Here is a 16,653-nt window from a genome sequence, read left to right on the forward strand (position 1 = left end):
TTAATCAAAAGTTAAATTCGAATTGATCAATCGACGATTTATTACTCAGTCGTGTTTATCTCGAAACTATGTTCGACGATTGATAACGATAACATCGATTAAGTAAACACTCGTGTAATCAGGTTTCCAGCTTTCTAATTGAGTTTTAGACGATTACACGAGATCTCTTATTGCGTGAATTGGCTCTCAATCGTGGAGAAAACGAATCGATGCGTTATACATATGTACATAACGTAATTCGAAGTTACATTCTGAAATCAACCTTGGGTGGACGGTGGTTCCATGCAGTAGACGTGTGCGCGTGAACTTTGAACCAGTTACTTAACAACTGCAACACAATTAAGAAGAGCACAATGCTAGACAACTCGTGTATCTGATATTCCTTGATAAGACATGCGCTCGGCGCAAGACACGAACCTCGGATTCATACATACAGGTTGCTCGTTCAATATCCTGTAATTATATAATTTGATAACACGCGTGAGAAGCAAATTGTGTATCATAAAACGTTTGATGCGTTATCTCTATATACTACGATGATAATAATTTTCTAACGAAAAATAAATTACGATTCACTTAAGCAACGATACGGTACGCTTCGTAATATTTTTACCATGTATTGCTGAAACAGCGACAGACTGGGCTGAATCGCTAAAGGTCAATTTGAACGCATTTTGCGCGGGAATCTGTGGTCAGAATTCTCTTTTCATAGGCAAAGAACGGTGTATTTGAAAAATTCCCTAACCGCTGCAGGTCTGGTTACTTTTGCGACGTCACGTCGCTTGCTGACAATGACGTAGTGGGAGGGTGCATAATATAGTTATATTTATATAGTAGTGAGTAGTGAAACATATACGACAGGTTTGTGCGCACCACTCGGTTAACTACTTGTAACTGAATGTCAATTGAGCGGTCCATTTAGCTTGTCACTTAAACCTTTTCAAGCGATATCTCTCACGGATCCGGGACGTTGTATAAAAAATGCTGATCGTTTCGAAATCGTGAAAAATCACGGCTCGAGATCGTTTGATTTCGTTCCGTCAATTTTCGCGGACGATGCGATAAAAACAACACTGACATGAGTCAGTCATCGAAGAAGCGTAATTCCGAGCGGGAATACCGAATGGTGCGTTAAAGATAAGAGTGTCAATCGCTGGAGAAATCGGTCTGGGGAGCAATGGAAGATGAACAACCAGCGAGAGAGACGAATAAGATTTGCGGTGTGTGTGGCGATCGTGCGCTCGGTTACAATTTCAACGCGGTTTCGTGCGAAAGTTGCAAAGCTTTCTTCCGACGAAATGCTTTGAAAAATAAGGTGACTAATTTGGAAGATTCTCATGTATTTCTAACTTGAGATATAGAAAATATTTCTTCAAATAGAATTTGAGCCGCACGTAGTCCCTTCAAAATATGGTATAAATATTTCATCAAAACAATTTCCATACGATTCGATACACTTTTCCAATGACTTTTGTTATTTTAGATTTTTCTGAATGACCAGTTCTAGAGTTCAAAATCTATCAGAAATATTGTTCAGCTAGAGTAGACGATATCGTTAACCTTTCACAAATGCTACATTCATGTCCTCGTGTTTTGTTTCATGGCATATTTGCCAAATGTAAAGTCATAAAATAAAATTACACGAATATCCTTGTTGTTCGGTTAAACGAGCGATATCTTTGTTATGAATTTTCTTCTTGGTTAGTATTGCTCCATCAAGTTCAAACTTTGGGAAGATTACATACCATATCAACTAATCTGATATTTCATCTTTCACGGTCATTGATCTAATTCAAAATTTCTACTTTGACAAATGATTTTCATATTAGATATTTCATAAAGGAGATGACATAATTGCATATTATTAAATGTAGCATAAGTAAAGCAATTGTAATACAGTGATTAGAAAATAAAAGTGTAATCAATATTTATATTATAATGCTCTTGAACTATTCGATAGATAATGAAAGATGCGTTTGCTTAATTTATTCATTTAGAATTATTGTTGTATTTTTGCAGGATTTCAGGTGTCCATTTACTGAAAATTGTAATATAACACCAGTCACTAGACGCTTCTGTCAAAAATGTCGCCTAGACAAGTGCTTCAGCATAGGTATGAGGAAGGAATATATTATGTCTGAGGAGGACAAAGTACTGAAGAGACAAAAAATAGAACAGAATCGTGCAAAGAAAAGACCAACCTTGGAGAATGCAAAACCATCAAAAATAAAGAAAGGTTACTTGGACGAATGTAACTTTGATGACACCTCTATGTCGGTTAATTCAGTTGCGTCAACTGCATCAGATACATACTTTTGGGAGTCTGATAGAAAATATACAGATTTAGATGCAAATAGACAAAATGTAACCGAAAGCTTGAGTCCTGTAACAGCTGCAAGCGTACCAAGTCCTTCTAGTCCACCGGAAAATGGAGCCATAAGCGGTTCAAAGACGCTAGATATGATGAAAGACTCTTCCCATAACTCAAACTCAAACTTTGAAAATTATGACCATTCTTCTTCGCCTCGTGGTGAAGAGAATGACGTCGATGCTGAAAGGTTGAGAATGGATTTCAATTCCCCTTCTCAAAATCAACAGAGGTTAGACAAAGTTAAATCTCCGACTCATAATTTAGAAAAGAGTAAGAAGCCAGTAATAGGTTCAAGAAAATCTGACCAAAATATATCAGATCTGAATTCCGAGTTTGCTTCTACTAATAATGAATCTATGAAATATTCTCCTGAATTTGAAAATGCATCTTGCTACAACAAGTTTGATTGTAGCCTTGTACAGAGTTCCCAATATATCGAGCACACATCGCATTATAGGAAAATGAGCATAGATATGAATTCAGGAATGCACACAAGCGTGCAAAATTCAGAAGAGGCGGCGGTTAGTGAAAAACAGAGTAAGGAAAGGTGTTCGGAAGAAGAAGACAATTTTATTAGGAATAAATTCTCGCAAGACTCCACTCTGATCACAAAACTTGTTAATAATTCAAATTTTATCACGAAAATATTTCAAAACGAAGAACTACTTATAAAGATTATGTCAGACCCCGTTGTTATTAGCAAATTGGAAGCAGATCCCCAGATCTCGCACTTTTTCAAAAAAACTGGTGTCATCACAGATAAAGAAGCACCGTCTGAGAAAGAAACAAGTACTCGGTATAAAGATGATGTAAAACCAAATAACAATAATTCCAGTCACACGTTTAAACCGATTACAAAGGATAAACAGAAACAAGTAGAAAATCCAATTTTGACCGATTTAATTACGAATTCGAGTCAAGAGGAATGTATAAAGCAACGGGATAATAGTAGCGATTGGAACAGAAATGTATCGGACGTCACAAGAGACGTACTTCAAGATGTGCAAAGGTATAATCGAGATTCACGTTTGCTTAATGTCTGAAAAATAATTATACGTTGTACTATGTATGAATTATATTTCAGAGTACCGATTGCTGTGAATTCCATCGAATCTATACTTTGTGAAGCGATTAAATTAGAGTTTTCAACATATTCTGCCCTCGGCGGTATGGAGACCAGAAGGGTATTGAACGATGCTGAAAGAGCAAAGTTAAATGAATTAATAGTAGCCAACAAGGCGTTATTAGCTCCTTTGGACGAGGATATAACGAATTTAATCGGAGAAGACTGTAAATTTAAGGTAAAAGTTGCTATAGCTTATATCAATTAAACAGACTTACACGTTGACATTTATTAAAATGCGTATTCGGTTTCAGAACAATTTCGGCCGATCTGACCCAGCACTGTTAGACGTTATAAATCTTACTGCCATTGCTATTAGACGCTTGATAAAGATGGCGAAAAAGATAAACGCCTTCAAAAATATGTGTCAAGAGGACCAAATAGCTCTTTTGAAGGGTGGTTCCACGGAAATGATGATTTTAAGATCAGCACTCAATTACGATGTTGAGAAAGATATGTGGTGGATACCGCATAGTCAAGAAAGTATGTCCAATATAAAGGTGGACGTGTTAAAAGAAGCAAAAGGGAATCTCTATACGGAACATTCGAGATTTATTAGAAGTTTCGATCCTAGGTGGAGAGATGAGAATATTATTTTAATTTTAAGCGCAATTGCTTTATTTACACCAGACAGGCCGAAGGTAGTGCATAACGATGTAATTAAATTGGAACAAGTAAGTCTAACATAATTCTCTGTATGTGGTTACAACACGTTAAATAAATATTAATAATATAATTTTGTTTATAGAATTCGTATTACTATTTGCTGAGACGTTATCTGGAAAGTGTATATCCCGGATGCGAAGCCAAATCTATGTTTCTAAAATTAATTCAGAAAATTTCGGATCTTCATAGATTAAACAACGAAGTTGTTGGAGTATATCTTAATTTAAATCCGTCGAGTGTAGAACCACTTCTTATAGAGATATTCGACCTGAAACATTGATCGAACGTGTTCAACATAACGAATAGAGATCAATTGTGTAATATTTTCGATTGCTATTCCTTCAAATAGTAGGAGTAACGTAAAATCGTTATGGGTTTGCATTAATAGTCGCATGTTCATATAAATAATATATAGCAATAATATTGAAGAAAGGAACGTTATGAATTATCAGAATTTGAATCGATATATAGATATGTGTGTGTACACACACACACACACGTTAATGTACATAAACTGTAATATTATATGAATGATACTGTCGCCAAAAGTTTAATCGTATGAGAATTTTTATCCATATTATATCATAGAGTATATTAAGATATCCATGTATGTATACCGGTATACAACAATGCCCCGTTAAAATGTTGGATTCGCAAAATTGATATTAACAAATTAAAATAGGTTTTGATTCCTTTTGATTTCTTGCGTTCAGCTCAACAAAACCAAATGTCAGGAGAACAAGATGCTTAAATCTGATGAACTATATATGTCATTAGTTCGGTCGACGAAAAGTGAAATTTAAAAAATTGTTTACCTTGTTACGATGAAAAGAATTTAATCGAACTAGTTTGAACTAAATAAAAATCAGGGTATCGGTATTAACGGGACATTATTTTAATTAATTCCTGTTGGAATGTAAATGGATTATTGTAATTATATAAAGAAGCATTTTGCTTGTAAAATATTAATACCACTACTAACCGTTGATACACTGAATTTTGTGATTACAGCAGAGATCACAGTTCGAAAAATTGTGAAAGTATCTCGTCGTATCGCGTCATTTTGTCGGGGACAAATATGTACAGGTAACGCGTTAGCATAATAATAATTGTTAAAAACGTTATGTATATTTCGACGAACGTACCTTAAATTGTTAAATTTAGCGAAGATATTTGTTATACTAAAGCCAAGTTCTATACGTTCATGTTTAACGGATTGAAATGTATAAACAGAAAAATATTTCTCTATGCGGAGATCAATTAAAAATCACATAATGATAAACATGAATTCAGTGCTTGGTGAAAAGATATGAAAAAGTCGATCCAAGCAAATGAACGCAGGATACGATCTGCATAATGTTCATTCGCATTACGAATGCTAGTGTGTACATATTAAATTGTGATATCGAGTCAAAATATATTTTTCAGATACTTGTTACATTTGACTTTAAAGATATCATTTCATTCCTTTTACTATTATATCGTTAATTAGCTTTTTATTTTATAAATTATAAACAATTGAAAAATAAATACCTTTTCTTTTTATCTCAGTCGTCATACTCAGATGGAAATCTATAACCAAGCATTTGCAGGATTATGATTATCAATAGGCAGGAAGAGGTAACGAAAAAAGTCAAGCTGACGAGGAAAAGAAACATGTATCCTATTGTCTTAAGAATGAACAGAAAGGTGCGGAATAACCAATCCCAAATTGTTTTCAGTATCATTGTTTGTAATACTTAAAAATTTATCAAAAACAAAAAATAAAAAAAAAATAAAAATGGAAGACTGGACGCGATCGATATATTACATACGATGTGCCATACGGGCGACGAAATCTTTATCGGCAAATTTAACAAATGAAAATGTCAATTGTTATATAATTAACAATAGGTTTATTCTTTCCCATCTCTATGTATTTGTTGCTGTTGAAAATATTTTATATATTTTAAAGATGTGTAAATACAAAGTCCGCGTATAAAATATAATCTTTTGTTTCTATTTGTGTTTCTATCTGTGATTCCTGGTTACACTGGGCCAAATCCCCCAACTCAGTCTCCTTTTGACTCACTCGAATCATTCGTTGCTCTCGGTTTTACATAATTCTTTCGCTTATATCGATGAAATACTTCGATGTTATCTTCGTAGGGTTTCGTAAAGAACCAATCGATTTCCTCCGTAGCAAGGTAACACGCACCCAATGCAGCTGTCGCTGTTAAGCGGATCATAGTTAATTCGTCCAGTGCGTGAGATTCATGGATTTCATCGATGAAACCGTCCTTCATAACATCCCATGATTTCCAAACCGATCCCACGCAGACAACCTTTAATCCATCCTTGGCTAACTTGAGATCCTAAAGAACCATATTTCTCGTACATAACGCGATCAAACAGGATGCTTCTTAAAATTCTCCAAATTCTTCAAATTTTTATATTAATTTGCAAACCAGAATAAGCGACTCACATTGTGGGCCTTTTTCGAAAGAGCTACAATATGCTTCGCGAGGTATCTGCCATTTTCCGAAATAATATATAAACAGAGTGGATCTTTTTTCTCGCAACCCGTCACAATCTCCTTGGCAAACATAGCAAAAACGCTTTTATCGAAATCTTTATAAAAATACGGCAATATCTCCTTCCTATCAGTTACGTTGAAATAATGCCTCATAGCTGGCCATACGTAGCTTATGGGTTTAGGAGCCGGAGCTAAGCCATCGATATCGTCGAACACGTATTTACAAGCCTTATGGGCGATCCAGAAAGCTGAAAATCCATCTTTTTCGTAATTACACCGCTGATGTTTATTATGCAAATTCATATTTTTGTGGATATAATATAAAAAGTAGTATTTAAGCGTAGGTTTGTTTCATCCAGTAAATGACCATAGAAAGAGAACACGATAAACAATTTTAAGAATCACTAGTCAATTCTACATTACGTGTTTTTCTTATACGTTCTTGAAATATCACAACGAATACTATACTTTGGATAATTTATATACCTTTGCACGTTATACGCATCTTGTGCACTTTCGCTTATCATTAAACTTCTCATAAATATATAAACACATGGATCTAGTAATAATTATGCAAGAAAATAAATGGATGACCAAAAATAAAGAATTCTTCTATGTCAGAGCCTCGATGAAATACGTAAACTATTCAAGGTCGTATCTCTCCATCTTCATGAGTTATACATAAACAATTCCCATCACGTACCACTGCCTTCGTCCCCCATGAAATGTCCCCATCCGCCGCATCTTACGATTGTTCCATCTAAATTCATCAGCAACGCGTTACTACCGGTGCCAGCGATTACAACTATCCCACCGTTTGGCAAACCAGTCCTGAGACTACCGATGGCATCTGAATTGACATAATAAGCTTTAGCGACATTTGGATACTTCTCTTTCATCATTGCCGTAAGTTGACGATCGGTGTTTTCCTCTCCACATCCGCTTAGGGTAAGACCCTGATTGTTTAATCGATTAGAATTTTTTTTAATTAAACGATTCATTTAATCCATCGAACGATAAGAACGATCGCTTATCATACGATCCTCTAGAGACCTATCTACGAATTAGTCATCGGTATGTATAGTTCTCAGGAATCGCGATAATTATTTTATATTTACCAAGCAATCTAAAGGAATCAATTCGGACATTCCTATACTCTGTTTCCCTCTCTCGACCATGGCGTTGATTCTTGCAGTTGCTTCCGCCATTCCGAGTAGCTGAGTAGAGAAATAAGTCAAATAGTAAGAAACGAAATAAAATGATAATGTAAAAGAATTTTTAAACTAACTATAAAACTTCTGCAACTAATTACTCTCTTACTTATATATGTAATTTGCTTATTACGTAAGCTTGTGATGGGGGAGGGCCTAACATAAGAATAATAGTATTTTATAATTATACATAAATTTTATATTTTATATATGGCTGGTTGAGAGTCATAGCGGCGTAAGTTAATTCGTCGTTATCTGTTTTTTTACTGTACTAATAAAAATTGAAATACGCTTGACTTACTCGCTACAACGATTTTCAGCCTACCATATATGATCATAATCAAAAAATGAACAAATAAAATAATTTAATAACAATAAAAATGAGAAATTAGTAGAAACGGGATGAATAATAATTGTTAAAAAGTTGGGTCGATCAATTACCCAATGATTGGTGCTCGGCCCCTTGACTTCCGTCAACGGTGTCCCTTTGCCATCGACGATGACCAGCGTCGACTGCGTCCCGCCGCTGAGGATCATTAAATTCACGTCAATTCGTTAATCCGTTATTTTTTGGTGTTACGGTTGGTGAAGTCTCTGAACCGTTTTCGATCGTATGGTTATTTATAGCGACAATAGGATCGTGCATGAGAAGCTAGATAAAAGTTAAAAGCAGAAAGCATGTACGTGCTGTTAGAATCGCTTAACGTAATCATGATCGAAATAGTAGGTGACTTGCTTTCATTTCATCTACGTTTCAATTATAGCGAGAAATTTGTAGAATAAAATTACATACGTCGTCGTAATATCGAGTTTCTTAAGTTTGCACAAGAAAATCTCTTCGTGTGTTTACGTTAATTTTAACGAATTCTAAAATAACGCGCAATTTGTATAGTTCTTTGAATTGATTTGATTTTATATTTTGAATAAAACGAGTTTGCGATTACGGTATAAAGATTTACTGGCAAATATACATTTGTCGATAATCATACAGAAAAATTGAAAAAACCTACTTCGAAATACTTTGTTCTCGTGTTTAACATCATTTCTCTTTTACCATCGTTATACTATTAACAAACCTTTTCTTGTGGAAATTAATTCTCAACATGATCGCAAATACGAGACAATTAAACGTATTTCCTACAATATTATAAAACGACGATTTTATCTGAATGCTCCAGAATTAAAATAATGCGGTACATTTGTGTACGTAAGCACAGAACACGATATGATAATATATTTTCGTAAACAAGGATGATGGATGAATTCTAATTGGATCTTATCGGTGCACATTAATGAGAAATACATTTATTAACGGCAACTGCTATTCCACGATAACGTTATCTAATTTTGGATAAGTGGCGCTAAAAATTTCTTAGTATTTTCAGTATGTAATAAACATTTCGAGAATAGAAGAAAAATAGGAAAGGACGAAAAGAGATTACTCACCCGTCGATGCCGCCAATTCTAATTTCTTCCGGATGTTCTGGTAGCTCTATCTTAGACATATTACCTTTGTCGGATAATTCTGTCGGTCGTCTTTGTCTTCTCAACTCCCTACGAAGCTCAAACTCATCGATACGTTTCTGTTTCTCTTTCTTTCGTCCCCCTCTCTTTCCTGCCATTTTTTTAATCAGACAATTTAGAATTTCTTTCGCTCGTGATTTCTTTCGTTGACAAAGGGATCCAGCAATTCGAGGGCGGGATTTAAACGAACATGCTTATCTGATAACGCACGAGTTGTGAAAAATAATTCGAACATTGTCAATTATTCTACGAATTACGAATAAAATAGATGAACGGAAAACATATGGAAATATAACAACGACTCTATATAATCTAACATAATATTGAAATACATATTTCTTGTCTTGTCACACAAATTTTAAATATTTCAATTTCAATTATAAAATGAGACGTAAATTAATCGACCAACGATATCGACATGTATACACGTATACGTTTAGCATTTTCGTGCTGCGTCCACTTACTAGGTATAAAGATTCAACGACTCTTGAGGTACGATTAAACGAGCGTATGTCGGGCAAATATTAGATTTGTGGAGCGGTAACAGTAGTTGTATCGAGTAGCGACAGAGGCGGAAGAGGTACGGCGTGTTCCGTGACTGCAGCGATGACTGGTGTTCGCTGGATCAGTACGTGAATCACTAGAGAATCGCTTTACCAAGTGAAGTTTGCTTTCGTTCGCTGCCGTTGCGTTTTTCACGTTACATGGCATTTAAATGTTGCATTCGCTTCAACTAATCGTAAGTTCTCTGTTCCGTGAAATATCTGGGAGTGGGAGGGGATTTTCGACTTAATATCAACCTGAAAAGCTGATAGTTCGTCGACAACGCGTTCCCAACGCTCTCCCGACCCCGGACATCGGGCGAGGGGTCTTAGGTACTATATACAGGTGTCGCTACAGCGCGTATATCACGGGCGCCATCTGACGGCAGCCGTCGAAATGATCACTTTCAGAAAAGTCACTAGACTATACCATCTACGTGAAAAGTCCGGCAAGTGTCGTATTCCGTGGTCGCGACACCGTGAGAGCCGCGCGGTGGAGACCGCACACTCTCGACTCTCGACTTCGGCAGTCGCGCAGCGAATAAAGCGAGTTGCATCGAAAACGCGAGCGAGAAAGGTGCCCCATATGTATCTCGTCCGGTGCGTCGCCGTCGGCCATTGTCTCTGACATGGAAGCCTATCAAAATGGCAGAGGTCGTGCAGATGTTTTTGTTCCTATATAAATCGAAATACCGTCGGAAAGGGCAGTGCCGTGAGGTGGTACGGGATCAGTGCGGTGTAATTGCAGTGCCGTGGCCGATACTGTGGGCGGCGCTGATCTGTTGGGTGGTGCACGTAACTGCGGCCGCCTCCTCCTCCTCGTCGTCGCTGACGACGGAAACGACCTGCGACACGGACAGTTGCGTCAACGGGGACTGTGTCAATGGCACCTGCGTGTGCCACGAGGGTTGGCAGGGCTTGGCGTGCCAATTCTGCGGCGGAAAAGTCAGGTGAGTGACGAAAGAACGTGCGAGCATAGATTACACGTCTCGTACCCCGTAGTACGCCAGCTTTCCAACACGAATACGATTATCCTATAGACAGACTATCGTACGTTTGATTTTCTACGAAGGAACTCGTAGGGAAAGACTGTGAAATTATACGTATATCTGGAGATACGACCGGAGAAACAAACAGGAAGGTAAGATCGAATGCGCGAGCATGTCCCTCTCGCTTCTCTCATTTCAGGCCCGTCTCATTACTAATCTCGTTACTAATCTCTTTACTAATCTCTTTACTAATCTCGTTACCGATCTCGTTATTATGTGAAATATTATACATAGGTATTTCTGACAAATACATCGATAGAAGAAGTTTATAGGAAATTATACATGCCAAGATACGACTGGAGAAACAAACAGGCTAACTGTACATTCCGTGGTGCCTGTGCAACGGTATCGACGGGTTTTTAGGTCGACTCGGTCTCTTCAGAGGCTTTGATCGTCTTCCTATAAACCCTTTTACACCAAGGAGATACGTAAATAAATAGTGCAGGAGAGCGCGGTACGTGCGTACTCGCGACTTCCCCGGATTTAATTGCTGTGCCGTGTGTGCGCGTCTCATGATCCTTCGTTCAGAAGGGCGATAGAAGAGGGGGTGTTCGGTCATTGTCTGCGGCCGTGGTTGACAATGAGGAGTTAGGGAGTAATCGGGACATCGGCGAATCTAACGGTAACGGTGACGGTGACGGTGACGGTGACAGTGACCGCGGAAATGCACGACCCGTCGTATTTTAAGATTTAACTCGAGTCGGGGGATTAGATTTTGCGTGGATCGATCGCGACGGGTTTAAACTTGACAGGGAAACTACGGTTTCCGCCACTGTCAAGGCTGGTTTGCTTTTTACGCGCGCTCAACGTAATAATCCCATCGTAAACGAACATCGACGACGATCATATTGGACAGGATCGAGTCCTGCGCTTCAGCGTGCTTGTGCAATGTTTATCGTAGAATCGTAGAATCGTACGTAGGCACTCGAGAACAGTCGACGTCTCTGTCGTGCGTTGAGCAATTGCGGTGAAATCCGATGCGAACGTCGCTTGGGAACTACTCTCTCTTTGTCGCATTTTGTACTTTGCTTCGTTGTATCGAGATACAGAGAAGCTGATAACGGTCGCTCGAGTCCGAACACGTTGGGGTATAAAAGCTACTAGACGATATTGTTTTTATATCTCGGTCATCTCATCAGAATTTTCAATGTGACCAATTCGTAATTTTTATACATTCACGACCAAGCGGTTTCACGAATCGTTGTATAATATGCGAACGAACGTTTGTTTTTCTCTTTACGTTATATAATTATCCGTGTACCTTTCGTATGAATTCCACACGTTTTCTACTTTAGTCGCTGATAATCTTAGCGATCATCGAGATAATCCGTTATCTATATCGTTTAGACGCACAGTAAGCAGATGGTGCAACTTTTTTTATGTAAAAATAAAATTTAAAAAATTGACTTTCGATCTAGTTTTCAACGTAAACAGCCCATTGTCGGCAGGTTACGTTTTTACGAAACGTATCGCGAATACGTGCATACCGTTTTCTCTAAATTCTATAAATATTGTCCGGACTCGACGAAGCAACAGTTTCGGCAAAGAATTCCTAAAGATTCGCCTACGCGTGCCCGATCGTATTTCACCAATGAACGCTATACATTATACATTGTACGTTACACTCGCGTGCTTCGAGATAATACGTGCTATATATATAAAAGTAGTATACTCGTGAAAAGTTCGAAATCATATATCCGGCTCGTGAACGAAGTTTTGACAATTGGCTGACTGTAATTGGGTTATTTGAAATTTGAATTTTCGCTTTGAACAAAACCGAGGAATACATTTTTAATACTGTTTTCTACGTACGCGTATGTATGTATGTATGTGTGCCCGTTGTGCGATTTATACATGTCAAATACACGTACGTATAATACGTATAACTAAGAATTTATTTTCGCACTGGCATTATGCACGATTTTTATTAGTCAGTGTAACTCCTACCGTTTATAAAAGCGTTGTAAAATGAAATTTTATATGCAGTAATTGTTACTTAAAATCGTACATCTAACAATTTAAATAGCGATATTATCTGAAAATCCATTTAAACGATTAAAGTTCATACAAAGAGACATAGTTTAATACTTCTTTATTTGATACGTAATAGAAATGAAACGAAAGTTTCGGTAAAACGCTATTGGCATAAAAATTGGCACAAACCTACGTTCAATTAGAAGGCAAAAGGAATGAAAACGGTGAGAAAGAAAAGAGGGCGTTTCTTAACCAGGAAAACAACTGTACACGCGCTTGACGCATCGTGTGCACCTATTATTCTATGCTTGTCACGGACTAACGAGAGGAAAATGCTTCGCGATATACCACATGGCGCTGAGTGCAGAGCGGCTTATTTATCGTTTTTATTTTTTCGTGTACGTGATCGCGACACGTGCCTCGAGGAATTCATCGAACGAAGAATCTATCGAATCGTCGAACGTTTATGCGCGCGTGTGACAAAGTACATACGCGCTGTGTGGAAAAAAATCGATGTTGTTTAAACGCGCTTCGTATAATGTTGCTCATTTGAAATGTAAACAGAATCCAGTTGCCAGTGCGATGGTGAATGAGCGGTGACGCGACCACGTTAGTTCGTTAGTCGGTTCTCTACCTCTGCTCGCGTCTTCGCTGCGACTCGTTCTAATTCGAAGTGCGCGCGCGTTAATTGTCGGGGACATGCGTGTTTCCGTTTGGCCGCGTTTCGCACCTATGCAACCGGTCGACCGCATTATTTAAACAGTCTGTCAATGTTAGGCGATCAAACTGCTGCTCGTGGTTTACGCTAGCTTTGTTAACTGTCTCGAGTCACGGTAAGTGGAAACTTGAAGTACTGGCGATTCATACTATATTCTCGTATGTTAATACGTATTATTAATAATACTACTAGTTCGTGTCATATTAGCGTGAAATATACGAACGGTATTTCACTATGTTATACAATTTTCAAAATTTATTTGTTACAAGGGTATCGCTATTATAGTTGCAAATTTTAACATAATCGTAATATCAGTTGGCTAACTCTATGAGATACGCTCGTAGCTTACGACGTACCGGTTAGTCAAAGGCTTTATGCTTTCTAGATGAGCGCATTCGACCATCATGGCCGACGATTATCAAGCGTAACGTTGTTTTTATCGTGATCTAGGAGAATCGTAGCTAGGAAACTGTACTCCGTTTATTAATTACCATCGATGGTATTTATCAGCGAATTACCTTATGACAAGGTTTCGTTTATACCGTCTCCCTGTCTCTCTGTAATTTGATATCATTTATTCGACCAAGCGAATCGATAATCGATGAACGCACAAGACCGTACTACTCTCTGTCGCATACCTTATCGCGCGATCAATTATTGTCATTAAGCGTTAATTGCCGTTCGAAGCGAATTCGATCTCTCTCCAATGCCAGATTAACGAACATTCGGTATAAGTTTTGAAACGCTTATTCGTAGGGCTCCGATGAATATTATTCAAGTCGTATTAAGATGGGCCCAGAACGGTTTACAAACGGTCGTTTTATCCTCATTCGAGGTTTTCCTTATTCGTTGCTCGTATTTCGTTATTTTGTTCGAACAAAGTTTCTCGAGAAGACGTTATCGTCGCGTAGGTGTTCTAGCGTTATCTACGGTTACACGTGTACGTTCGCCATTGTCGAGAGACGACGAGGAACTTTGGTTCTCACCTCGGCCCTTCCAGCCTGCTCTTCCGGCGTTGTTTCTCGTTCTTGTAACACGTGTATTCCCGGCTACCTGAACTGGCTCCACGTTCTACGACAGTTTCGTTCCACCGTCTATCTAGATGTTGCGAGATGATAGTTCCTCGATCAGAACCAACCGAACTTGCTTGTTTACGGTTACTTTGCAACCTGTTCGGACTATTTAAGCCGTTATTTTATAATAACGATCAAATTGATAGCAGCGATTAATATTAGAAAGTGCGGTTGAGTCAAATTTCGACTTGGTCGAAATAGTAAAAATAACGGAAATCGCATATACATAATAGGTAAGACGTACAAAGTATAGTATTCGGTATAATATTTAACGGGCGAGGTAAATTTTTGCTTAGGTTCCATGCTGTGATCGTACATATTTATAGAAATATAAATTTGCATAAACATTTATAGCTTACTTATCGATGTTAACGATGCTACGATTCAACGTTAAATCAGAAACTGAAGCAACTTTTGAGATAAACGCTGAGTCACGTGACTTGAATATTAAGCTCTGTATCAAGTTAAGCTCGCGGTCTGAAAAATTCCGTAACAGATCGTAGATTATTGAGACAAAAGTCGTGTTAGACGATTAAACGTGTTCTCCATCCGAACACGAGTTTTTATTAATTCGAACATGGAGTCAAACGCTGAATCTCGTACCGAGTCGATCGTTGTATATTCTCGACCAGATTTAAATGCACGCACAAATGGCGCGGTATTTAGAGGACGAAGGGGAGGAGTTTATGGACTGGGTGGCATTTAGAACGCTTTCCAATTTCCCTAGACTACTTAGCTTCGTGAACATACACGATGCTGGATTCTTCCGAATCGAATTGGAAGAAATTTACGACGATCCTGGAATCGCGAGAAAACTTTTCATATTCGAGGTATCTTTCTATGCATTTCTCATATATGTTTTCCAAATATTTTCCTGATTAAGGAATTTGTCTCCTTCGAAAAGTACAATGCCGTCTACGTGTATCGTTTCATTTAATATGCGTACAAATAATAACTTTCGTATTTGCGTGATACAAAGGAACGTATACGTCTCTCTCTCTTTCTCTCTCTCTCTCTCTCTCTCTCACTGCACCGTTTCTCATTATATAAATCAAAGTTTTTGTATGAAAACGGATAGACGTAGGCAACAATTTGATCGCGTGTTTACTTCGTTGCACGACACGTACTAATATACATATTCTAAATGAAAAATAATTACACACGCGAAACCAGTAGTCATCTTTGTTCGTGATAATTTGACAATCATTCCAAAGATTTTAACGTTTAAAATTTTTAATCGTAAAGAGCATTGTATAAAATCGATATTTCTCTATATCGTACGGTGGAAATTTCTAATTCAAAGTTTAATCAACAATTCGAAATTTAATCAACGACCGATTCAACGCAGAATCGAGCGAAATATTAACTCAACGTGGGATTCGGGGCTTATTCGAATTGGCGTTTATTTAAATATACAACCGTGAAACCTAACCGTTCTATCTAACGAATATCCTTCGTTTCGAACACCCAAGTGAAAAATAGCCAAAATTCGTAAGTTACCTGGATGTTTGAACAGCCAGCCTGCGACACCTGACTCAACGTTTCAACGAGCATTCGTTTTACGCGGAATCGCGATCCGTCGAGTGATATTTCAGCTTTCGCCACAGGGTCGCTCGTTCGATGTCGTTGAAACGCCACGAAGCTACCGGGCGCGACGACGCGGCGCGTGGACAAAAACCGGCTCGGGAACCGGTAGAATTCGATCACGTTCGGTGTGTTTCGCGTGGACGCGGCACGACACAAATCTAGAAAGTAACTTACCAATGCCCCCGTGATCGAAAATTGGCGAATTTCTATGTCTTCCTTTCGCGTCGACGTAGCTTGCCAGATATATGGCGGCAGTGCGATCAATGGAATCGTGCCGGTTTCCTCCGGTATGCTTTTATC

The 16,653-nt window shown here is 38.1% G+C and overlaps 3 protein-coding genes across 5 annotated transcripts in view; 2 read left to right on the forward strand and 1 right to left on the reverse strand.

Moving 5' to 3' along the window:
* Nucleotides 1-824: 824 nt before the first annotated feature.
* On the forward strand, nucleotides 825-5,598 carry LOC132911822 (nuclear hormone receptor HR96). The gene is made up of 5 exons (XM_060968793.1): nucleotides 825-1,315; nucleotides 2,020-3,380; nucleotides 3,456-3,672; nucleotides 3,749-4,168; nucleotides 4,243-5,598. The coding sequence occupies exons 1-5, from the start codon at nucleotides 1,178-1,180 to the stop codon at nucleotides 4,438-4,440; spliced, it is 2,334 nt and encodes a 777-aa protein (XP_060824776.1). The 5' UTR covers nucleotides 825-1,177; the 3' UTR covers nucleotides 4,441-5,598.
* Nucleotides 5,599-6,078: 480 nt separating this feature from the next.
* Nucleotides 6,079-10,046, reverse strand: LOC132911829 (N-acetyl-D-glucosamine kinase). Of its 2 annotated transcripts, XM_060968808.1 has the most exons (7): nucleotides 9,875-10,046; nucleotides 9,333-9,501; nucleotides 8,328-8,412; nucleotides 7,794-7,892; nucleotides 7,379-7,631; nucleotides 6,625-6,923; nucleotides 6,079-6,514 (listed from the first exon to the last, which is right to left on the reverse strand). In XM_060968808.1, the coding sequence occupies exons 2-7, from the start codon at nucleotides 9,389-9,391 to the stop codon at nucleotides 6,212-6,214; spliced, it is 1,098 nt and encodes a 365-aa protein (XP_060824791.1). In that variant the 5' UTR covers nucleotides 9,392-9,501; nucleotides 9,875-10,046; the 3' UTR covers nucleotides 6,079-6,211. The 2 variants fall into 2 exon arrangements, with proteins under 2 accessions (XP_060824791.1, XP_060824790.1); XM_060968807.1 differs by lacking the exon at nucleotides 9,875-10,046 and having other exon boundaries at nucleotides 9,333-9,508.
* A 296-nt stretch (nucleotides 10,047-10,342) lies between these two features.
* The window catches only part of LOC132911818 (attractin-like protein 1), a 28,447-nt gene continuing 22,136 nt past the window's right edge, over nucleotides 10,343-16,653 (forward strand). Inside the window, exon 1 of one of the 2 annotated variants that reach the window (XM_060968776.1) lies at nucleotides 10,343-10,902. In XM_060968776.1, coding sequence (XP_060824759.1) covers nucleotides 10,598-10,902 — 305 coding nt within the window. In that variant the 5' untranslated portion in view covers nucleotides 10,343-10,597. The remainder of the gene's footprint in view (nucleotides 10,903-16,653) is intronic. The other variant, XM_060968777.1, reaches the window with a different exon arrangement.

The sequence above is a fragment of the Bombus pascuorum genome, chromosome 11, assembly GCF_905332965.1.
Source record: "Bombus pascuorum chromosome 11, iyBomPasc1.1, whole genome shotgun sequence".
NCBI classification, from domain to species: Eukaryota; Metazoa; Arthropoda; class Insecta; order Hymenoptera; family Apidae; genus Bombus; species Bombus pascuorum.